General features: G+C 43.0%; 1 protein-coding gene across 1 annotated transcript in view; it reads right to left on the bottom strand.

Moving 5' to 3' along the window:
• LOC137437858 (apolipoprotein(a)-like) overlaps positions 1 to 25,125 on the bottom strand; it is a 110,633-nt gene that overhangs the window by 18,394 nt on the left and 67,114 nt on the right. The window contains exons 7-13 of the mRNA XM_068132534.2: positions 24,945 to 25,063; positions 23,484 to 23,649; positions 19,492 to 19,643; positions 18,905 to 19,025; positions 9,278 to 9,396; positions 3,206 to 3,377; positions 2,733 to 2,884 (exon numbers count right to left, since the gene is read on the bottom strand). Of these exons, the coding sequence (XP_067988635.2) occupies positions 2,733 to 2,884; positions 3,206 to 3,377; positions 9,278 to 9,396; positions 18,905 to 19,025; positions 19,492 to 19,643; positions 23,484 to 23,649; positions 24,945 to 25,063 (1,001 nt within the window). The remainder of the gene's footprint in view (positions 1 to 2,732; positions 2,885 to 3,205; positions 3,378 to 9,277; positions 9,397 to 18,904; positions 19,026 to 19,491; positions 19,644 to 23,483; positions 23,650 to 24,944; positions 25,064 to 25,125) is intronic.

The raw sequence follows: 25,125 nt of genomic DNA, 5'->3' as shown, positions 1-25,125 counted from the left end.
TTCCTGCCCTAACTAGTCAAATGTCTGGCTTGGCAAGCCCGTTCGTGAAGATTTGTGTCACACCAGTAGGGTGTGTTTAACTTAATGTGGACACAATAAACGAATCACAATACCACTGGAGATGAGACGGTGCAGAGTATTTAATGGAGCACAGAAGCACAGCCCACGAGAGGCGCCAAAATCCCGGAACACCCGCAGCCGGAAGCCCCACCCAAAGTGGATCATTAATATTGTTGTGGTTTTGGAATAAAGGATAACCCCCCTTGTAGGTAGACGCACCACAACATGTAGCCTCGCGATAGTATAGTTATTTCTTAGTAAATGTAAGGTAGTCTCCTTTCCTGTGTTAGTTTTGCGTTGAGTAGGCCAGTGAGGTAGGTGTTCTTTTGGCGCTGGAATGCCACGTGCTCAGCCTGAACAAGTCTGGCAAGGCCGAAGGAAGGAGCTGCAGGGGGAGTGGCCGGTAAGCGCGAGCCGCCAATCAGAGCTCGAGGGGAGTGGCTCACCACGGTGACGAGAGGTGGGGCTTGGAACATTCGAGTAAGGCCGGGGCAGAGCCATAAAACCCTGCCCCGGGTACCCCTCCCCCCCGCCTCAGTTGAGAGTCGCGCAGCCCATGAGTCGAGTTGAGTGAGAGCTTGAGTCAGTCAGTCAATCGCCCAGCCGTAGGTCGCAGAGTTGCATAATGGGCTCCGTAGTCGCCAGCATTGGAGCTGTGGAAGGGGTAGACAGCTCAGCTAGTATGTTAGGGTTGATAAGAACAGAGTCAGTCGGAGGCGGAGCCATCACCATGACGAAGATCGTAAGTAGAGTAAACTGTAGGGTCAGTGTAGAAGGAAGGGACTTTGTAGCACTCAGATCTCTTGACTCGATAAGTTGTGCTACGTAGCTGGTAATCGATGAACTTGCGAATAGTGCACCAGCCATCCTCGACAGAGGTAACCAAGTAGCGTTGGCGGGACAGAGATTTGTTGTCGTCAGCATGAAGGTAGACCAGATCACCAATATCAACTGACATCAGTGTTGGTTGCACTCCTAAGGGGGCTTTGGACTTCTGGCTTAAACGGGTGATTGGTCCAGCGGAGCTGATGTCAAGTCTCAATTACCCTTTCATCAGACAAGGGAATCTGAACATTGGAGAACTGGTCTCTGTGTTTATAACTCTCTTGTAGAAAGCCCTTGGGTACGAAGAAGCGAGTTGAGTCGTGCAGTGACGATAGACAGGGCCAAAGGTGTAACAAGGCCTCCATGTAGTTCCTGGCGTAAAAGCTTGTCCTCCAGCTCCCGCACTGCTTTCTCTGCTACAGGGTTCTTGTTGGGGTTTGCAGTGTTCGTGTAGCACCTTATCTCCTAACATGGTGGAGAACCCAGGGGCAGGATAGGTCCGTATGACAGCTTGGCGACCATCCATCGGATGAAACCCAATGCACAATGAAGCGGAGCATCCCTTTAGGTGTCATGGCATTCGTTGGCAATGATGCAAGCAGCTGTGTAAGACGTGACACATCCATGTCAAGGCTAGCTTCCCCTGGCTGGACCCCACAATAAAGGTGGGATAATCATGGCTGTTAAAGAAGAAAAAGAAGTCATCCATCACCCGTGCCTGCTCCACCAGGAGGAGTTCCACCAGGAGAAGAGGAGGAGTTCTACAACAGAGGCTTACACCAAGTCATTTTGTCTCAGAGATTGATACGGCCACATATCCGTTCCTCCACAAATTTCTGCATTGCAGATGCTCATATTTCGGTTAGGAAGATGACTTCCTCCACAGGTTCCGGGACTACATACTAGGTGATGACCTTGAACAGATGCCCTTCGTTTGATGTGAAGATGTTACATGGTATTAGTGGATATTCAACATCTCACGGTGGCTTTAATAAAGAATTGCCGAGCAAATCCTGAACAAATTATAAATTATGAAAAATCCTTCAAAACCCTGAACAAATTATAAATTCAGTCAAACATCAGGCCTGTCCAGCCGGTTCATGGAAAAGCTCAAGCCCAAAACGTTCCACAGCCGACACATTTCGGAATTAGTGGGGCCGTTAAAAGGATCATTGAGGTTTAGTCTCTTCGAAAATCATGTCCCAAAATCCAGCAACATTTGTGCCCTTTACTTTCTGAAAAATCTAGTGGAATCGATTCCAAAATAATCTCACTGATGTTACCACTGTTCTGACATCTTATCTATCTATACTATAAGAGTTAGATTTGAAAAAGAAAGAGTTAAATATAGGAAAAAGAAATGAATAGAAAAAAAAATGGGTTGAAAAGGTTGTTTTTGTGTTTTTGTTGTTTTTTGGGTAATCTATCTATAGTGCCTAAGCCTTTGTAGCTATGTGAAAGGTAATATTAAATGAATGATCTCGACCCCATTTGTTAGTGGATGTAGGGAAGTGCTTTAGGCCCCCACAAAAAATGGAAAAATTACACTGGCATTCGGTGGAGTGCATACCTCTGCCAGGCAGGCTGAACAGTTTACGTTTTGATAGGCCGGATCTTCGGACCTGAACCAAAATTTAATCGGCTTGTTCTTGTCATCTAACAAAGTTAGCCACCAAGTTTTGTCATAATTTATCCACAACCTTTGAGATATCCTGTTTGGGAAAAAAACAAAACAAGATTTGATTTCTTCAAATGGCAACAGGATTAGAACAGCACATGGTAACCCTGCTAGTATTAAATAAAACAATCTCAGGATAACCAAGTGGCATCTTGTATGCAGGACTTACCCCAGTTGGGAACAAGAGAATGCATGCTCTCCTTTTCTTGTTTTTTGCAGGCAGGAACCTTACATAATTCCCACTCGTTGCCCATGTCTGTAGTGTAGCACCACACACTTCCAGCCCCACCAGGGTTTCTGCAGTAGTTGAAGATGAGATCTCTATATATGAGTGAGACACGGAGAAAGATTGCACCCAAAGTGAGGTATATTATTTTCCCATCTCGAATTCAGCTGCGCACTCCTGTTATCTTCGGCTTTATTCCAGCATAACCAGGCCTAACATGTTCATTGACTAACTCACTCCCTGCCACTGTCTCTAAGTCCAAGGTTGTGCACACCTTCTCTCCTTTGTCCTCATGTTATTCTGCATGTAAAATTACCTACAGTTTGTGTCCATACGTTATTAGTCTTCCTCTAGTTTTTGAAAATATAGACTCACGCCACCAACTCCCATTGTTTTCAGCATGGTTGAGTACACACTTGCAAGGATAGTTCTCCGGAGTTCGGCCGAATACATGTTGAGCTTGCTTTGACCAAGGCTTGCAGTTTTTGCCCGATATGGTCACAGAAACTTCACCACGGTAAGTGGAACCGTCCCCGTGGACACAGTCGGAGGTAAAGGTGCTTGGGTCTGGAGTTGCTGGTACTTTGGCTGTAAAATTGGAAACAATTGCAAAATATGAAAATTGAAACCATTGTACAATTGATGGGGTTTTAGTGGGGTCAGGGATGGGGGAGGTGATGGTGAGGATATCAGCAGAAAAGTATGCTTTGGGGATAGGAGGGGCATTGCAAAAAAGACATCTTCTCAAAACAGCAGTAGATTTGATAACGAGTATAGAAGGTGTTCTCTTCCACCCCATCCTTCTGGGATTTGGTATTCGTTGTATCTTGCTTCACACGGTAATACAAGATGACACCAATGAGTTATTTTTTTAATTAAACGTTTAAATCCCGAGTTTCCAACCTATTATGACGAAGCCAAGCCGACAATTTTGACCAAGAAAGAAACAAGTAGAGATACATTCAAAGTACACCGCCCCCATGCCAAATAAATAAATAAAATATCCTCCAGCACGACATTGCCGGAGCACCTTCGGTGCCCAGCGATGTCGCGGTGCAGCACATGGAGATGGAATTGGGAGGGAGCGGTGTACAATAATTGATTCATTAATTGCATAACTGATATAAATAAATAGAAATCGTAAAAAATTAATTTCTTAAGCAGTTGGCTAATAGTATACCTAAACCACCAGTATTTCATCCGAATCTGTAACTTTTTAAAAATTAATTACATAAATAATAAATCGAAAAAATTAAATAAATAATCGATTAATTTATTAATCGATAAATAATTAATCGATTAATTGATCAATCAATTAATCAAAAATATCCTTTATAGCCAAATCACTTGGTGACTATCATGTCCAAATATCAGCTTCCTCGCTCAAAAGGTGCCCGAGATATTGCCCAGATGAGAAAGAAAATAAATAAGTGATTAATAATGAAAATAAATAAATAATAATCGTAAAATAATGAATTTCTTATTCAATTGGCTAGTAGCATACCTAAATCACCACCATTTCATCCGACTCTAACTTTTTGAAAATCAATTAATTAACTAATTAATTGAAGAATTAAATAATTAATTGAAAAATTTAATAAAGAATCAATAAATCAAAAATACCCTTTAAAGCCAAATCACTTGGTCATTGTCATGTCCAAATAACAGCTTATCTCAAAAGGTGCTTGAGATATTGCCCTCTTTTCTCTCGCATCTGGAACAAACTCCCTCGCACTCTTCAATCACACTCCTCCCTCCAGGTCTTAAATACAGCTGTTCACCACCATCTCTGAGCCTGGTGTTGGCTTAACGGTTAGGGTGCAGGTTTGGGATACTAGAATCCTGAGTTTGAATCCTGGTCGATCATTGAATTAACACCCGGGGGGGGGTTGACTCGGCCTGTCACCCTTCCGAGGTTGGCAAATTGAGGACCAGCTCCCTGGTAATTGGGGTACTGTATCAGCAGCACTAACGTGCTTCCAGAAAAATGATGCAAACCAGCAGCCACAGGCTGCATATGAAAACAACAACAACCACAATCTCTTCTTCCCCCATCCAAAACCTTGATCTTTTATAACCCCGTCAATACACCTCAAATCCACATCTTTCAATCTCCAACTTCATTCCTGAAATTATTCGTCGTGTCCACTTGCTTTATACCGTGTATCCTCTCCTTTCCATACCGATGCCCCTGTTCTCCACCGCTGTTGTGTTTGTGTGCTTCCCTCTCTCTCCTCATCTTGTCTCATGCTCCCTTTATTACATGTTTTATGTGTTTTTGTGTTTTATGTGTTAGCTCTTCCACGAGCCTCGACTTTGTTTGCAAAAAAATATATATATATATATATATATTGTAACGATTTTGAGAAGTGTGTAACGAATTTGAGAAGTGTAACGGTTTTTGAGAAGTGTAACAATTTTGGAGGAAGTGTAACGAATGTGGAAACGTTACAATGTGAACGTTACAAAAGTATGGTAACATCCTCGTAATGTAAATAATGGTCGCAGCCGTCCTCCTAGTTAATTCCATGAAACTTACACGCAGGTCACGATATATCTTTTAAATAGTGTATTTCCTTATTCCATGTAGGCTAAATATGTGTTTCCCACTAGATTGACTTTGCATTGTATCAAACAAAATAAGCGTAGGCCCTTCCAATTTCCCCAAACATCTCCGCTCTCCAAAGTTCCTTTCAAAAGGGGAGTTGTTTTCAATCCCGCAGGCCGCCATTGCCCATGTGCTTTGAGTCGGAGAAGAAAGGCGTGTCTCCACCTCGTCATAAGAGGGAAGGAGTGAACCAGCCCTAACAGCCAATCAGCACCGCGGTGAGCGACCCGGTAGGCGTGCCCTCGGAGCCGGCGGCTTGATTTCGCCCGAGGTGATAAAAGTGACTGTAAGGGACTGCTTTAAGAGATGACCTGGGAGATGAGCAAAGAGGCGGCACCAAGAGGAGCGGTGAGATGCGAAACGCTCCAAGCCAAAGAGGAGAGGTACTCGGCAAGGAAACCAGCTTTGGAGAGACGCGCTGAAAGGAGGGAGACGGCTCCACCACAAGAAGAGGAGCAGGTGTGCCGAACCAGCGCGTGACGTCTACCGCAGCGGATACGCGACGGAGGGTTTTCCCGCCAAAACCGCGAGGAATTGAAAGCTGCTGCCTTCCGACTTTGCCTCCCTCTCAAGCAATCCACCTCAAGCCCTACCTGCCTGCAATATCCCCTGTGTAAGTGTGAACGTCCTGTCCTGCTCGTTGTCTTGGGGTTAAGTAAAAATGAATAGTGTAAGTTAACGATTCGCTGTGTTACTGCTTCTTCCATCCATTGCTTGTGTGTGTATAATAAATCTGTTCTTCCTCCGTATTCTTCTTCTTCTTCTTTTTCATTCTCTTTCGGTCGCTTTAGAGGTTTCCCGATTGAATATCTGTGGGGCGATCTGGTCAACGTCGGGTGGAATCGGGTTCTAATCGGGGAGTAACTGTTCGGACGCGGTTAAATACACCACCGCTCGGTCAATATAACATCTAAAGCCGCGTCTGTAACAATATATATATATATATATACACGAGGGTTGCCCAAAAGGTTTTGCAACATTTTCTATACTTCAGTCAAAATCAACAAGTGAGTGAGTGAGAAAGAGCGCACACAGCTGTAAGGACGGGAACAGTGGTGAGTTTGAGGTGAAGGTGGGAGTGCATCAGGGATCGGTACTAAGTCCACTACTATTTGTAGCTGTGATGGAGGTGCTGGCTCAGAACGTAAAGGAGGGTTTACCGTGGGAGTTGTTGTATGCAGATGATCTGGTGTTGATTGCAGAAAGTATGGATGGACTGAAGGAGAAGATGAACAAGTGGAAGGAATGTATGGAGACAAAAGGTCTGAAGGTGAATATCGGAAAAACGAAGGTGAAGGCATGGGGTAAAGCATGTGGTGAGGTGGAAAGAACTGGGAAGTGGCCGTGTGCTGTGTGCAGGAAGGGTGTCGGAGTGAATTCCATTCAATGTACAATGTGCGCTGAGTGGGTTGATAAAAAATGTAGTGGTTTGAGAGGGTCATTAACCAGTGTGGCAGCTACATTCAAGTGTAAGGTGTGCACAGAGGGAGCTGCAGATGGAGGAAATGTTGAGTTGGATCTTGGAGATGGCGTGAAGCTGGAAGGTGTGAAAACATTTTGTTACTTTGGAGACATGCTGAATGGAGAAGGTGGATCAGATTCTGCAACGGTTGCTCGAGTGAGATGTGCATGGAAGAAGTTTCGGGAACTGAGTGGCGTGCTGACGCGGAGGGTAGTGTCATTGAAGCTGAAGGGAAAGGTGTGTGCTGCATGTGTGAGAAGTGTTATGATTTATGGGAGTGAGACATGGGTAATGAACGTAGAGCAGCAAAGAAGGCTGGAAAGGGTGGAAATGCGAATGGTTCATGTGTGGAGTATCGTTGAGAGAGAGGAAGACAAATGATGAATTGTGAAAGATGATGGGAATAGAGCCTGTGATGGATGCTGTGAAGAGAAACAGGTTGAGATGGTTTGGTCATGTGTTGAGGAAGGATGAAAGTGACTGGTTGAAAAGAGTGATGGAAATGAATGTAGAAGGAAGTAGAGGACGGGGAAGACCGAGAAAGACTTGGCTAAAGATGGTCGAAGAAGAAATGCGGGCAAGGGAGTTAACAAGGGGAGATGCAGAAAATAGGGCAAAATGGAGAACATTGTCATGGGGACCGCAAGGCTAACCCCTGCTCTTGCAGGGAAAATGGCCTTAAAATGCCTGTTGTTGTAGTCAAAATCAACAGGAAATGTCTGCAACTTATTCTGTGGTTAATTTTGAATGTCCAGCTTACTACTGCAGCTCCGCGGAACAATACGTTTTCTCGGCATGCGTGGGGGGTCGTCAAAATGGCGCTGTGTGGTGATGAGTATTTTAAACAACGGCCTGTTATTGAATTTCTTGTGGCGGAGAAGGAGTTGGTGACGAACATTCACAGGCGGTTAAAAAATGTATACTGAGTCAATGCTGTTGATAAAAGCACTGTTATTCGTTGGGTTTCACAAATTGCAGGTTCTGAGAAAGGCCAAAAGGTTTGTGAGTGTTGACGTGGTTATTGAAGAAGTGAAGAAGTGGCTGCGAGTGCAGGATTCAGACTGGTACAAGAAGAGGATACATGCTCTTGTTTCTCACTGGCACAAGGCTGTTAAAGTTGACGAAGATTATGTAGAAAAATGGGGAGTGCAATGAATACATCTAGTTATCCGATGAGTATGTTCAAATAATTCTATAATAAATTACTGGCAATAAAAAAATTGTGTTGCAAAACTTTTTGGGCAACCCTTGTGTGTGTGTGTGTGTGTATTATATATATAATATACATACACACACACACACACACACACACACATACACACACAATTAATTGTACAGTATCGGTTGTTCCTAAACTTAAATATAAATAATTTAAAGGATTGTTGTAAATGATGTTAATTTCACAACATTCCATATTCAACTTTATTTAAATTGTAAACCTCAAACGGTTTACAATTTCATGGTACGGTTTTAAAGTTTCATGGTACGGTTTCTCCACCTAAAGCAAGAACCTTAACCCATAAGCAACTGACTAGTTTCCCGACTGCACGGATCATCAGCTGGGCACCGTTCTTCCTCAAGGTTTCGATCCTTTCAGCCCAGGAGCTCTCCAAACGGTGGATCCACAACCTCGATCATGGATCCACATCAATAGATGGTACATCAGTAGATCCACAACCTCAGTTGCATCCAGGCAGTCAGTCAACCCATCAATGCACCAACATATTGCATCGCACATTTGCTACAGGTCAATAGGTAAACTATATTTGAGGTTTTACATGTATGTAATTAATTATTTAGTTTCTTTTAACTTGTAACATCTAGCCGTTACTGTACAATTAATTATATTGTTTGTGGTTTTCATGTTTTGAAATGTAGCTGAACAAACATAAAATATCATATAAATGTAGTTTAACAAACACATTTAAATCACATCAACAAAGAATAAACATATAAATATATGAGAAACAGTATAGTGGATTTTCCACCAAAAAATAATGACAAATCAGCGGGAGAAGCCTCACCAAAATAAATGTCAAACACACACACACACACACACACACACACACACGATGAGAAAGAATATAAATAAGTTCTTAATAAATCGATAATAATTAATTGATTAATCACAAAATCAAAAATAACTTTTTTGCCAAAGTAAGTACGGTCACTATTGTGCCCAAATTTTAGCTTCCTCGCTCAAAGGATGTCTGAGATATCGTCTGGACAAACAAACAAGAAAGACAAAGAAAACAAAGTAGTGAAAACTGAGTACTCCGTTTTGGCAAGCCTCATCGCCGGGCCCCTTTCTGCTCCCGGCGATGACATCATGCAATGCCTGGAGATGGAACAGGAAAGGAGCGGTGTACAATTGTGATTGTTGGAATTTTAGGTCACCATAAGTTAGGAAGGACTCACCGCAGCGCGTTATCGGACAGAACTCCCAGCGCTTGTCACGGTCGGTGGTGTAACACCATGGCTTCGCCTCCCCATCTGGGTTCCGACAAAAGTTCTCTGAAAGGCCACTCTCTGGAAACCTGGGGTATGAGAGTGACTGGGATAGTAATGCAATTGCAATAGAAAACCTTGTATACTGTAAATACGTTTTATTTGGTGTAGTGGGGCGGCTTAGCCCAAATATTCAAAAGAATTGTGCATTTTGTGATACAAGCACCAAATTTGGCACAAATGTACATTAATATGTTGCGAACATTTTCAGATATTGGGCCACTTGAAATTCCGTAATTTTTTTTTTCAAAGTTTTTTCAAATTTCGTAATTTCAAATTTTTCGGGTGACACCGTCACAATTTCGGTCTTCGAGGCCGGCCGATAGGCAAAGTGTGACCGGAAGGGACGAGGTTCTCCTGACCACGTGGCCCTCGATCTGGGAAGCGAGAGGCGTTCCATTAGTGGACGCGCCCCTCACGCCGACTTTTGGGCGGCCCCGGCAGGCCGTTTGTTTTGACGTTCCGTGACAGGCCCCGCACCCCCACCTCCGGGCCGACCGGAAGCTTGTGCTGAGTACATCATACCTGAACAACTCAGTGAGGCAGAACACAGCAGTGCACACCAGGGTGACCCCTTCAGTGCATAAACCAATTAACCTGTCCACTGCAGGGCATATAGAAATGAAGTTATTTTCTGCATATAATAATAATATAAGTTCAGTTCTATATAACAATTTCTGTTATCACCACTACCACTACAACTACCACTACAACTACCACTACTACAAGCTTTGTCTGGAATTTTGTGGACTAACAGACAAACAGACATACAGACAAGCTGGGATCAAAACATTACCTCCTTCCACCATTGAGTGTAGAGGTAAACATCATGGAAATTATATCATGCCCTAGATTTAATTCATGCTTACCCGTGTATTTGCTTCACTGGTTCACAAGGTCTTTTGCATACATGTAATTCAGACTCTCGTCTTCATTGCTGACCACACAATGTTCGCAACATATTAATGTACATTTGTGCCAAATTTGGTGCTTGTATCACAAAATGCACAATTCTTTTGAATATTTGGGCTAAGCCGCCCCACTATATCGGCCGGCCTCGAAGACCGAAATTGTGACGGTGTCACCCGAAAAATTTGAAATTACGAAATTTGAAAAAAATTGAAAAAAAAAATTACGGAATTTCAAGTGGCCCAATATCTGAAAATGTTCGCAACATATTAATGTACATTTGTGCCAAATTTGGTGCTTGTATCACAAAATGCACAACAGGTTTGCTATGCTGCTACAATAGTGTACATGTTGTATTCATCAATTTGTGTGTTATCCCTCGGATGGATGTTGCCAAAAATTTTGGCTGTCCCATAGTTCCCACTGTGTGCTATCCCATTTTTGCCTTGAAAAGTTATCTTTAAACCAATGTTCAAGACTGAATCTTACAATGCTGGTTGGAACAATACACCCCGGCAGTTGTTGTCCTGTGAATTTGAAGGAGAGTGCACTGTGACCTCTGAGTTGCTGCACGGTCCGTCCTGTAGGTTTCCTTGCATCATTGACAAGCTCCGCTAGATTAGACATTGTAGTGGTTTGGTACAAGCAAAGGTCCCAAGGAAGGTCATGATGATATAAAACTCTGGGGAAGCCTTTCAATATTTTGGGTTGGGGTCTGAGGGCACCTCTGCTCATTGAACCACTTTCGCATTTCTGTCCCATGTTCTCTTTCAAACAATTTTTAGAGGTTAGTATGTGGGGATTTTTTCCCTTTTATTTCCAGATATTCATGAGCAAGCAGTGTCAATTACTTATACGTTTCACTCTGAAGACTTGTGGAAGAATATAGGAAGTCAAGTTTTGTGACTGCCATTATCCTGTCCATCCGCAAATGAGGTGCCAAATGATCTGCATCTTGTTTTTTCATGATACAGTCCTCCAGGCAGATCTTGGCCAAAAGATAAAATGGCCAATGAACTCCCCTCTCTGTGTACATAAATACTGTACAAACATATACTTTTCTTTTTAAACACAGAGTCAAGTCTCGTAGAAGAGCTTGAACACAGAACGGATAAGGACGCAACATAAGAAAGTGAAGGTGGAAATCCCACCAGCGGGGCTGATGGAGAAAATAGACGGACACGGACAAATAAGGCTAGCGGGTAATGATGAGGTGTAGGGCAGAACACATGGAGTAGACAAGATGGATACAGAAGCAAAATTTGGGAAGTGGGGAGTCCTAAAGACTGCTGTAAGGGCGAGTGGAATATCCTATCCAAAAAGGCAAAGTCTCTGGCCACGTGGTCTTTATCTCTTTGCTGGTGTGTGGATCTGACTGGATGTTCTGCCTGCCCTAGCTCACTGCCCATCCAATTGGGGACTTCCGATTAGCTTTCTGCTTCTTTTATCTCACCTGGTTGTGTGTGTGTTTGTGTCATTGGTTGTTAACTCCATTTGAGGGTTTCAGAAGGTAGAACGGAGCCCTCACATGTCTCAAGGTACATGGTACTTCGTGTATGTGTACATATGTATGAATATGGGGTTGGGATTGGCTCTGTCTCTGTCGTGTCTTCGATATCCATTCCCAAGACACGACCGGACAAATAATCACTCTATATCGTGATTATTTGTTGGGTCGTGTCTTCGATCCCCGATTCTCTTCCATCTCGGTTGTCTTCTACTAAGAAATTATTATATTTATCTCCGCCACCGAAGGTGGATGGAGGCTATGTTCTCAACTCTGTCTGTCTGTGAACAGGATGTCTCAAAAAGTTATGGACAGGTTCGGACGAAATTTGGTGGACAGGTTGGGTGTGTGAGACAGACTATATGATTAGATTTTGGTGAAGATCCGGATACGAGAATTTTTAAAATTCACAAATTTGGGATTCACAAATTCTTCACCATTCAGTGATGGGGCCAAAAACGATATGCAGCACGATATTTCAAAAAGTTGTGGATGACTTGTGACAGAACTTGGTGGATGAGTTGATAAGGTGACAAGAATGAGCTAATTATATTTTGGTTCAGGTCCGAATCCAGATCTGACCTTTCCATGGGATACAAAACGTAAACTGTGCAGCCTGGTGGTGGTATGCTCTCCACTGAGTTATGTTCCAGTCCTTAAGGCTGCAATCTTTCCCACCTGTGGACTTTTGGTTCCTGCCTGCCATTCCGTGGTTCCCGCCTGATCCTTCAGGGTTCGGTGATACGCGACAAACATCTGGGGAGACATCACAAGGCACCACGAGGCCGAAATTTTGAATTTGAAGGTCATTTCAAGGTCATAAGGTCAAATTTTGTATTTTTGAGGATTTCGCCTTAATTCAAACCGCATTCGAAAGATCTATCTATAAAACTATATTTATTATCATGTAGATGTACCCAGCCTATATAATTAACAGGTAAGCTTTGTGTCTTACACATACAGTCATACATGTATGGCGTAATGAAACACAAAAGTGTGATTTTTCTCTAAATGTGTTTGTTGTGTAAAAGATGTGCAGATACAAAGTTGTTTATAAACTCGAGCTTTTTATGTGAACATGTTTTCAGAATCCTAGACATACAATATACATCCCTGTCACTGTTAAAATTAAAACGACTAGGACGTGCCCGTACGTGGGTGCCCGTTCCTTGCCAAAAAAAAATAAAAAAATGTCTTCGCCCATGCATGCATGGGCGTGCCCATGGGCCCATGGGCGTGCCCGTAAGTGCGTGATGTGACCGTACAATGAATGTATCGTCCCGACGCCGCAGCTCGGATGGCGCTGCAGTTAATCGGGCCTGTATCGGCAGAGTTATTATAAACGTGTACTACAATCGATCGTACCTTACAGCGTCTGCTCGCCACGTTCAGCATCAGTACGTCGTCACTATGACTATCCGTAAGTCCGGAAGTGACGTCCTCATTTGACTGTCCGGAAGGTCGCATATCACAGTTACGATGAATCGCAAGTTAGTTTTAATTAGTTTTAAAACATAGTTTAACGCCAACATAGCGCCAACATAGTTTGCCAACGTGAAATAAATGAATACGCTCTCAAATGTGCCGTCCGAGGCAGAGTCTGTTCGCCACGTTCGGCACACGTGATAGCTCGCTGCTCTCTGATTGGTTGAATCGTTTTTTGGACATAGCTCGGTAACTACTTCTCCGATTAATATGAAACCTTGAAAAGGCACATCCTCGGGTCCCCAGCAATATACCTGGCAAGTTTCAAGTATATCGGACCCGTGGTTGTCGAGAAACAGCGGTCACAGACAAACAAACACACAGACACACAGACACACAGAGATTACTGGAATTATAGATAGACTAGGGCATGCCCGTACTATATCTATATCTAAAATTATATCCCCCCCCTCTATTTACATGAAATGGTTTGGTCCAAAGCGAACGGCTTGCGAGTACGGTGACAATCCCCCCCCCCCTCTATTTACATGAAATGGTTTGGTCCAAAGCGAACGGCTTGCGGAGTTTGGTAAAGAAATCGCCATAGCGTGCACAAACACGCAGGAAAGCGAAAGAATCGCAAATTAGTTTTAATTAGTTTTAAAACATAGTTTAACGCCAACATAGCGGCAACATAGTTTGCCAACGTGAAATAAATGAATACGCTCTCAAATGTGCCGTCCGAGGCAGAGTCTGTTCGCCACGTTCGGCACACGTGATAACTCGCTGCTCTCTGATTGGTTGAATCGTTTTTTGGACATAGCTCGGTAACTACTTGTCCGATTAATATGAAACCTTGAAAAGGCACATCCTCGGGTCCCCAGCAATATACCTGGCAAGTTTCAAGTATATCGGACCCGTGGTTGTCGAGAAACAGCGGTCACAGACAAACACACAGACATACACACATACACACACACACACACACACACACAGAGATTACTGGAATTATAGATAGATGACAACGTTTGCAATAAACACCGATTTTATCCTATATGATACATTGTACAGCACCCCCTCTTGTGGCAGATTTGTTAATGATAATGTGTGAGAGAAGTCAACAACTTGTTTCCAACATGTATTGTTCATTGTCTGAAGCTACATAATGGAGGCAATTGTCAAATTGAAGATTAGTATCCATGACAACAAATACATATATGTCTGGTATATACACATGACTAAAAGTATGTGGACACCCCATATAATTCATAGACTTGACTATTTCAGCCACACCCATTGCTGACAGGTCGAGATAATCAAGCACACAGCCATGCAATCTCCACACACAAACATTGACAGTAGAATGGGCCGTACTGAAGAGCTCGGTGACTTTCAACGTGGCACAGTCATAGGATGCCACCTTTTCAACAAGTCAGTTCGTCAAATTTCTGCCCTGATAGAGCTGCCCCGGTCAACTGTAAGTGCTGTTATTGTGAAGTGGAAACGTCTAGGTCGCTAGGAGCAACAACAGCTCAGCCACGAAGTGATAGGCCGCACAAGCTCACAGAACAGGACTGCCAAGTGCTGAAGCACGTAGCACGTAAATATCGTCTGTCCTCAGTTGCAATACTCACTACCGAGTTCCAAACTGCCTCTGGAAGCAACGTCAGCACAACAACTGTTCGTCGGAAGCTTCATGAAATGGTTTTCCATGGCTGAGCAGCCGCACACAAGCCTAAGATCACTATGCGCAATGCCAAGCGTCGGCTGGAGTGGTCTAAAGCTCGCCGCCATTGGACTCTGGAGCAGTGGAAACGCGTTCTCTGGAGTGATTAATCACACTTCATCATCTGGCAGTCTGACGGACTAATCTGGGTTTGGCGGATGCCAGGAGAACGTTACCTGCCCGAATGCATAGTGCCAACTACAAGGTTTGGTGGAGGAGGAATAATGGTCTGGGGCTGTTTTTCATGGTTCGGGCTCGCTCCTTAGTTCCAGTGAAGGGAAATCTTAACACTACAGCATAAAATGACATTCTAGACGATTGTGTGCTTCCAACTTGGTGGCAACAGTTTGGGGAAGGCCCTTTCCTGTTTCAACATGACAATGCCCATGTGCACAAAGCGAGGTCCATACAGAAATGGTTTGTCGAGATCGGTGTGGAAGAACTTGACTGACCTGCACAGAGTCCTGACCTCAACCTCATCGAACACCTTTTGGATGAATTGGAACGCCGACTGCGAGCCAGGCCTAATCGCCCAACATTAGTGCCCGACCCACTAATGCTCTTGTGGCTGAATGGAAGCAAATCCCTGCAGCAATGTTCCAAGGTCTAGTGGAAAGCCTTACCAAAAGAGTGGAGGCTGTTATAGCAGTAAAGGGGGTGGGGGTGGCTAGGGGACCAACTCCATGTTAATGCCCATGATTCTGGAATGAGATGTGTGATGTTCGGGTGTCCACATACTTTTGGTCATGTAGTGTGTATATATATATATATATATATATATATATATATATATATATATAAAATTATCTAGACATTATAGAAAGGTTCATATAAATAAGTCACAAATTATGGCTGGATATGAAAATCGAAAATAATAAATGGACACTTAAGATAATTTATCTTTAATATAGGCTGGGTACATCTACATTACAATAACGATAGTTTTATAGGTAGATCTATCTAATGCAATTTAAATGAATGCACAATTTAAAATTTTTTTAAAACTTGACCTTTTGACCTTCAAATGACCTATAAATAAAAATTGAGGGGGGCGTCCACCCACATATTCTTCCTCATCCTATGAATGAGTGATGTGGCATGGTTGCCTGCCATCAACAAACAATGCCATCCAAAGTGTAAAATCACATGTTGGCTGGTCCAGTGGTCCACTATCATGTTTTTATTGTCTTCTTTCTCTGTCAATATTGTCACCCTGAGTGAATGCATTAAGCCCATATATTTAAACCGTCGAGGTCCCGGGGGCATGTGAGTTTATTGTTCCCACGCTTTTTGAAAAGAAACCGGGGATATTGAAATCTGCTCCTGTCCGTCCATCCTTTCGTCACGCTCTCTCCAAACTTGGTAGTTATGATCATTAAGGTGCAAGAGCAGTATCATTTTTGGCCCCACCCCCTGGGGCAGGTCAAACACCAGAAAATGCAATTGCGTGCATATTTTTAAACATTTTAAAGGAAACTTTGTATATGCAATCAACATTGAGGGACGCATGAACTATGCAACGTTTCTTTGTATTTGACCCCCGGTTCATTCCCCAGGGGTTGGGGACTTAGGGTCACAGCTCACAGGGCTCAAAACGGTGGAAAATTATTTTAACTCAAAATTTAATATTGGGTCAATCCTGGTGGAACTTTATGCCATCTTTCAACTTTGTTTTGGGTGTGAAACGTGGAGATTTGCGATTGCATGCCATCGACTTCGCTCTACCTTCAGTATTCATTTGATACAGTTTATTTTGCCGCATGAGCTACCATGTTCCTCTTCGTCTACCCTGCCCAATTTTCTTATTAATCCTCTATTTTGATGAACATTGTGAGGACATCGGGAAACAGGGTCGATAGCATATAAAGAATTGGCAAATTAACCTGTTAGTCGGGCTGTTGGGCCTACAAAGTAAAAGCAAACTACGAGCAGACTCATTCAGTTATGCCAGGTGGATTCGCCACGGCCGTGCAGTTTTGAATGCCGATCTGTTACATGGAGACCTATCACCCCCTACCTGCCTGGCGGTGCATCGGTCTTGAAGACCCGTGACCACATAACAATATTATTATTCATTATGAAATTTGCATATTATGCTGAAATCAATTATCCATTGCCAATTTCATTAGAGAAGAAACATCAGTTACTCAATTGCTATTGAGAGATGTTAAAAGATGAGATTATAAAATATTCAACAGGCAAATCTTATGATCCAAAGCCATGCAAGTCGTACACACGAAAGCACAATGAACGATATGTATAGTCGTGGCCAAAAATATTGGCAACCTTGCACTTTTTTCAAATAATGCACCATTTCTTCCAGAAAATTGTTGAAATTAAAAAATATTTTGGTATCCACATTTGTATTTATTTGGTTTGCAGTGGAACAAAACAAAAAAAGCTGAAAAAATTGCTAAATCGTAGCTTATTCCACACAGAAATCCTAAAATGGTCTGGATAATATTATTGGCACCTTTTAGAAGTTGTTAGAAATAATTAGATTTCAAGCAGGTGATTCTCCTTTACTTTGGAATTGAACTCACCTGTGGTGAGTTGCAGGTACCTGCAATATAAAAATCACTCATTCAACCAGTTTGAATAGAGAAAAGGAGTCATTCTGCTGTTTTGTGTCACTGTGTGTACCAGAATGAGCATGGACAAAAGAAAGAAAACCAGAGAATTGTCTGAGGAGGTCAGACACAAGATTGTAGCCAAGCATGGACAATCTCAAGGCTACAAATCCATCTCCAGAGACCTTCATGTTTGTGTCCACCGTACGCAATAAGGCCCATGGCACTGTAGCCAACCTCCATGGACATGGCCGCAAGAGAAAAATTGATCGAATAATGTAGCGAAGGATTGTTTGAATGGTGGAGAAAGCACCTCAATCAACTGCCAAACAGATTCAAGCTGACCTTCAGACACAAGGTACGACAGTTTCAACTCGCACCATCCGTCGCCAACTCTATGAAAGGGGGTTCTATGGTAGGAGACCCAGGAGTACCCCACTGCTGAGAAAGCCTGACTGGAGTTTTCCAAAACACTTCTGAACAAGCCAAAATCCTTCTGGGAGAATGTCCTGTGGACAGATGAGACCAAATTAGAGCTTTGTAGTAAAGCACATCATCTCTATGTTTACAGAAAACAAAATGAAGTCTTCAAAGAAAAGAATACCTTCCCTACAGTCAAACATGGAGGAGGTTCAGTCATGTTTTGGGGTTGCTGTGCTGCCTCTGTTGCTGTGTGACTGGGAGCCTTGAACGTGTGCATGGCATCATGAAATCAGGAGATTATCAAGGCATTTTGGAGTGCAATGTTCAACCCAGTATCAGAAAGTTGGGTCTCCATCGAAGGTCATGGGTCTTGTAGCAGGACAATGATCCCAAACACTTCAAAAGGCACCCAGGAATGGTTCAAGACAAAACACTGGACTGTTCTGAAGTTGCCAGCAATGAGTCCAGATCTAAATCCCATTGAACATCTGTGGGGAGATCTGAAAGCAGCAGTTGGGAGCAGGAACACTTCAAATCTGGGAGAACTGGAGCAGTTTGCACAAGAAGAGTGGGCCAAACTGCCAGTAGAGAGGTGGAGGAAGCTCATTCATGGCTATAGGAAGCGCTTGACTGCAGTTATTTTGTCCAAAGGCCATGCTACCAAATATTAAGTCTCGGGTGTCAATAATTTTGTCAATGCCATTTCTTTTTATTTTCTGATTTAAAAGGAAATATTAAGTTCTGAATCAAAAACAAAGGTTCTGTAATATTAACAGTGAAATAAAGAATTGTGGAGACAAGATACTTTTGTCAATTTCAACTTATTTTTTTTGGAGAAAACTGAGTTATTTCAAAAAAGTGCAAGGGTACCAATATTTTTGGCCACGACTATATATATTTGTATGTACATATGTCTTGGTGATGACAGTTTGTGACTGGTCATGTGAGGTACGTGCTGTGAAAGAAAGCAGTATCACCTTTCCATAGTGCGGTCGTGCTTATGAGGATGTTGAGAGTCCCATCGCTGACACGCCCTCCCAGAGGTTGTATGAGAAAACTCTCCTCGGTAATCCTCCCCGTTGCAGGAAAAACAATTTTCTGTATGACGAACCAAAACTCCATGTCCTAAAACCATCGATTTGTCTTTTCCTAACGTCTTTAACATACATTTGATAATGCACATGTTCCAATGTATCATCACCATATAAATACAATAGATTATACTTATTAGCTTAGCTGGAATTGGAATTCCAGATAAGGTATTGTCATTGGGAACCGTCTGTCCGTCCGTCCGTCCATTGTCTCTTTTGACAAACCGCTGAGCCGATCGACCGGCTAAAATTTGCCAGCAAGGTTCCTCTACTGTCTGGTGGCGGGAATTGCAAAGCTCGATCCAATCACGTGACCGGAAATGTGTCAACATGGCGGACTTAGTAAATTCCTTCAAAAATATTTTTCTCCGGACCCAACAGTCACAATGATACCAAATTTGGGTTACAACATTATGCCAGGGCCTAGATAAGCTACAGGTCCAGCGGTCCTATTTTTATTTATGCTAGCATACCTGAATCAAGTTTGTTGGCAGGTATCTCGGGTTGATTTTTCTTCGTACATGCTGGAACCGCACAGGTGTCCCAGGTCTTCCTGGAGTCCATCGTGTAACACCAGACTGTGTCGGCTCCTCCAGGGTTCCGGCAGTAGTTGGATTGTAGGTCACTGAGAACATACGGTACATGTTATTACCTCAGCCACCGAAGGTGGATGGAGGTTACGTTTTCACCCCTGTCTGTCTGTCTGTGAACAAGATATCTCAAAAACTTATGAACGGATTCGGACGAAATTTGGCAGAGAGGTAGTGTATGTGACGATGACGAAATGATTCGAATTTGGTGAAAATACGGATCCGGATAGTATAATTTTTTAAGTGGTTCTTCACCATTGGAAGATAGAGCCAAAAACGATACAAAACAAGATATCTCAAAAAGTTGTGGTTTGGACGAAACTTGGTGGAGAGGTTGGGGGTCTGACCAGGACGATTCGATTCGATTTTGGTGAAGATGAACATCTGGATACGGCTAATATTATTTTTTAAGTGATTCTTCACCATTGAGTGGTACGGCTAAAACCGATACATAGCAGGATATCTCAAAGAATTATGGACGGATTTGGACGAAACTTGGTGGACCGGTTGTGTGTGTGACGTGGAAGATTCGATTCGATTTTGGTGAAGATGAACATCTGGATACGGCTAATATTATTTTTTAAGTGATTCTTCACCATTGAGTGGTACGGCTAAAACCGATACATAGCAGGATATCTCAAAGAATTATGGACGGATTTGGACGAAACTTGGTGGACCGGTTGTGTATGTGACGAGGAAGATTCGATTCGATTTTGGTAAAGATCTGAATATGGATTCGGATACGATAATTATTTAATTTTTAAGTGCTTCTTCACCATTGAGAGATCGTGTGAAAAGCGATTATATAACATGATATTAAAAAAAGTTGTGGACGAGTTATGACTAAACTTGGTGGCCGAGTTGCTTTGGTATTTTGGTTCAGGTGCGGATCCAGATCCGGCCTATCAGTGGGATACAAAACGTAAACTGTTCACCAGGCAGAGGTATGCTCTCTACCGAGTGGCTTACCACCGCTTTGAAGGACCATGCATCCATTGATACGATGCGCAGTCCACGAATCACAAATAACAGTTTATAGACCGACTGTAAATTTGACCTGAACTAAACAGCTGAAAGGTGAGTGCGCTCCCTCTGAGCTATTGTGTTAGTCCGGAAACAGCTGTAGTAATGCAGAAATATCATGCAAATGTTTCACTGAGTGGTTCTTGAATATTGAGAAATCCTATAACTGTCGTTTGCACGACCTGACGTCAACTGCTTTGACCGCATCAGCTTCGACTACTGGCATGGAGACCAAGCATGCAGGAGATTAACTACGTGAATGACTGTGCTGAAGGACATTTTGCGCAAAACACACCCAAGTGGAGAATGTGCTTTGCACTCCGGATAAGGTCTAAACCATGTCAGTTATCAAGATTTCCCCAAATTAATCCTCCATGGGTTATCAATAAAACTGAATTGGTATGTGTGGGACCGAGGACAAGAACAGAAGCACACACCGGCTGAGGAAATGTAAATTATTTAATAAGCACAAGACTAAAAAATAAGTAACTTCCACATAAAGACAATGAATAAATAACCACAACAAGATGGTATTCTTAGAATATTTACCCTGTGCAGTCCTTTACCCTTTACCCTGAGCCAACTCTTCTGTTTTTGAACGTTTTTTTTCTTCTTTGATCCAATATGGCTGCCAGACCACATGAGCGATTACATCATAAATTTATATTCTCTAATATAATTGTTGCATAGATCACACTCAATAAATTTCAAACTGATCAGACTAAGCGTTGTCCATGTCAAATTATGACGTCATAATTACGATACCAATGACGTCATTGTTAACAACACTTATTCCCCATGTGGAGTTCTTTACAATGAGTCACGTTTCAATTTTTTCCATGGAGTGGTTGTGGAGATAACGATGTAATGTTTTTCAGTTTTTCCAAGATGGAGCCTGTACCACGTGACCTATTACATCATAATTATCATTAAAATAGTCTACAGGAGGAGGCACTTCGATGGTGAAAATTTCGTGTACATCAGACCAACAGTTGCAGAGAAAAAAAAATCATACTGATCGGATGAAGCGCTATGCTTGTCGAATTATGACGTCATAACGAAGGCACCAATGACCATCACGAACACATCTTATTCCCCATGGGGACTACTTGACAATGAGCCATGTTTCTATTTTTTCCAGTGAGCAGTTTCAGAGATATAGAGGTACAACGTTTTTCCAAAATGGCGCCTGTACCACGTGACATACGACGTCATAATTATTATTAAAATATTCTGCAGGAGGTGCTCCTATGGTACAAATTTTGTGTCCATCGGACTATAACAGTTGCAGAGGAAAATTTTTTCATACTGATCAGATCAAGCTTTGTACTTGTCCAATTATGACATCATAATGAAGGCATCGATGATGTCATCATCATCACAGCTTATTCCCCATGGTGAGTACTTGAAGATGAGCCATGTTTCAACTTTTTCCATTGAGCGGTTTGGGAAATAGAGGTGTAACGTTTTTCCAAGATGGTGTCCGTACCACGTGACATATGACGTCATAATTATGAATAAAAAATTATACAGGCGTAAGCGCTCCTATGGTAAAATTTCGTGTCAATCGGACCAAGATGAATTTTAAAATTGAGATTGCTGAAAAAATGAATTTTAAAAATGCAGACACGTACGTATGCCACACGTACGCACTTACGCAACTGAATGCCTAACCCTGATTTTTGCTTCGCGAGCGCAGGGCGATACCCTAATAAGTAGTGAAACTACCCCTATTGGCGCCATACGCACAATGACCACACAAAAAGGCGAGATTGAGCATGCAGGCAGGAAAGTTCCAGGTTTCACGATAGCAGAAGTATGTGGCACCAGCCCCGAAGAGCAGCCAAGACTCACACAAACTGTCTGACGCAACTAACCTCTCCTCCGACTCCCCTCGCCCGTGTGGTGGCCACATCATTGCTCCCAACCAACCACCACGGTTACCCGATGCCTAGCGACATTGTCGTACCCCAATCAGACGGCACAGATCCTCAACCAATCAGCACCATGACCCACCAAGCCCACTGGCCACCCCTGATTGGCATGTGGCCTGCTCATCACCAATCAAGGGTGGCCATATTGGAAGGCCAGAGCTTCATTCTTTTCCCCAAGCACGATGGGAGGCAGAAGATAGGCATGCTTCAGCATGGATGATGAGACACCAGAAGAGTTTCTCTCTCACCCAATTCGACATGGGAGACATTACAATACATCTGGTAACCATCTTTAGCCACCAAAGGTTGCAACGCTGTCCATCAGTGGCACACGGACATAATCTATGCAAACACAAACAAGGGACTATGGCTCCAATTCTCATAACTCCCCTCATAATTCTCATTCTCCCCTCATAAACACAACTAGAATGGCACTCGGTTGAGCATGTACTGTACCTCTGCAAGGCTGAACAGTTTATGTTCTGTATCCCACCGACAGGCCGGATCTGGATCTTCACCAAAATCGAATCAATTAGATCATGTAACACACTCAATTTGTCCACCAAGTTCCGTCCAAATCCATCCTCAAAGTTTTGAAATATCATGGTGTACAGTATCATTTTTGGCTCTTATCTCTCAATGGTGAAGAATCACTTAGAAAATTTAAAGATTCTCGATCCGGATCTGGATTCGGATCTTCACCAAAATCGAGCCAATTCATCCTAGTCACACATCCAACGTCTCCACCAAGTTTCATCCGAATCCGTCCATAAGGTTTTGAGATATCCTGCTCACAGACAAACAGACAGACAGGCAGGGGGTGAAAACATAACCTCTGTCCACTTTCGGTGGGGGAGGTTACAAGACTATTTCAATTTGCACACTTCTGAGGAGGACTCGAGAGTTGGTTTTACTTACAAGCAGGAATAGTCGGCCGATTTGCGGACATGTTGGTGAGGAATTGGACTATCCCAGGCCTGGCAGGTTTTGCCATACCGAGTCATGGACACTTGGCCTCGGTAGCCAGAGCCATCCCCATTAACGCAACTATAGGTGAGGTCGTCTGGGGTTGGAGGTTCTCCCTCTGTGAAGAACACGGCAATAAGTGCACAAATTACTGCCATTCATAGACACTTGCTGTGAAAAATTGTTAGTCTTCACAGTCTGGATGACTCAACAATTTTCATGGCAACATTAAAACCTTTTTTTTTTTTTCATTTTGTACATCACAATATGAAAAATGGACCATAAAACGGAAAATACACCTTCGGTGAAATTTGCTGTAATTTCTGTGTACGCAATCATGGCTTGCCTTTGGGGTCCATGAGATGTGCATGGAAGAAGCTTCGGGAACTGAGTGGCGTGCTGACGAGGAGGGGAGTGTCGTTGAAGCTGAAGGGAAAGGTGTGTGCTGCATGTGTGAGAAGTGTTATGATTTATGGGAGCGAGACATGGGTAATGAACGTAGAGCAGCAAGGAAGGCTGGAAAGGGTGGAAATGCGAATGGTTCGGTGGATGTGCGGAGTGTCGTTGAAGCTGAAGGGAAAGGTCTATGCTGCATGTGTGAGAAGTGTTATGATTTATGGGAGCGAGACATGGGTAATGAACGTAGAGCAGCAACGAAGGCTGGAAAGGGTGGAAATGCGAATGGTTCGGTGGATGTGCGGAGTGTCGTTGAAGCTGAAGGGAAAGGTGTATGCTGCATGTGTGAGAAGTGTTATGATTTATGGGAGCGAGACATGGGTAATGAACGTAGAGCAGCAAAGAAGGCTGGAAAGGGTGGAAATGCGAATGGTTCATGTGTGGAGTATCGTTGAGAGAGAGAGGAAGACAAATGATGAATTGCGAAAGATGATGGGAATAGAGCCTGTGATTGATGTTGTGAAGAGGAACAGGTTGAGATGGTTTGGTCAAGTGTTGAGGAAGGATGAAAGTGACTGGTTGAGAAGAGTGATGGAAATGAATGTAGAAGGAAGTAGAAGACGGGGAAGACCGAGAAAGACTTGGCTAAAGATGGTGGAAGAAGAAATGCGGGCAAGGGGGTTAACAAGGGGAGATTCAGAAAATAGGGCAAAATGGAGAAGATTGTCATGGGGCCCACAAGGCTAACCCCCGCTCTAGCAGGGAAAATGGCCTTAAAATGCCTGTTGTTGTTGTTTGTTTGCTGCATCCACAGAAATACTTATATGAGTTGCATTTACTGCTTCACGGTGCATTCATTTTCAATATGAGCATGGGAAGTTAAACATATGATGATGATATACCTCTTACGGGAGAAGTTATACAGTTATTGAAAATCGAGTTTAGTTTTCTTTGACTATTCTGATCTTTGAACACCCTTATGCACAGTAGCTGGCATGTCATAGCTGATGAGCTCACCACATTGTGGTATGTCGCAGTACTCCCAGCGAATGCTTTTAGCAGCGGTGTAACACCATGGCTTCGGATCTCCGCCTGGGTTCCTGCAGAAGTTCTCACGGAGGTCACCAAGAGGGAACCTAGACATCGGTAGGTGGAATGTAACTCGTGCTTGAGGGTTGTGATAAATGGAAAAGTATCA

Source organism: Myxine glutinosa, chromosome 12, assembly GCF_964187855.1.
Source record: "Myxine glutinosa chromosome 12, kmMyxGlut1.1, whole genome shotgun sequence".
NCBI lineage: Eukaryota > Metazoa > Chordata > Myxini > Myxiniformes > Myxinidae > Myxine > Myxine glutinosa.
The sequence above is the reverse complement of the archived record's forward strand: the minus strand, read 5'-3'. Positions and strand labels throughout refer to the sequence as shown.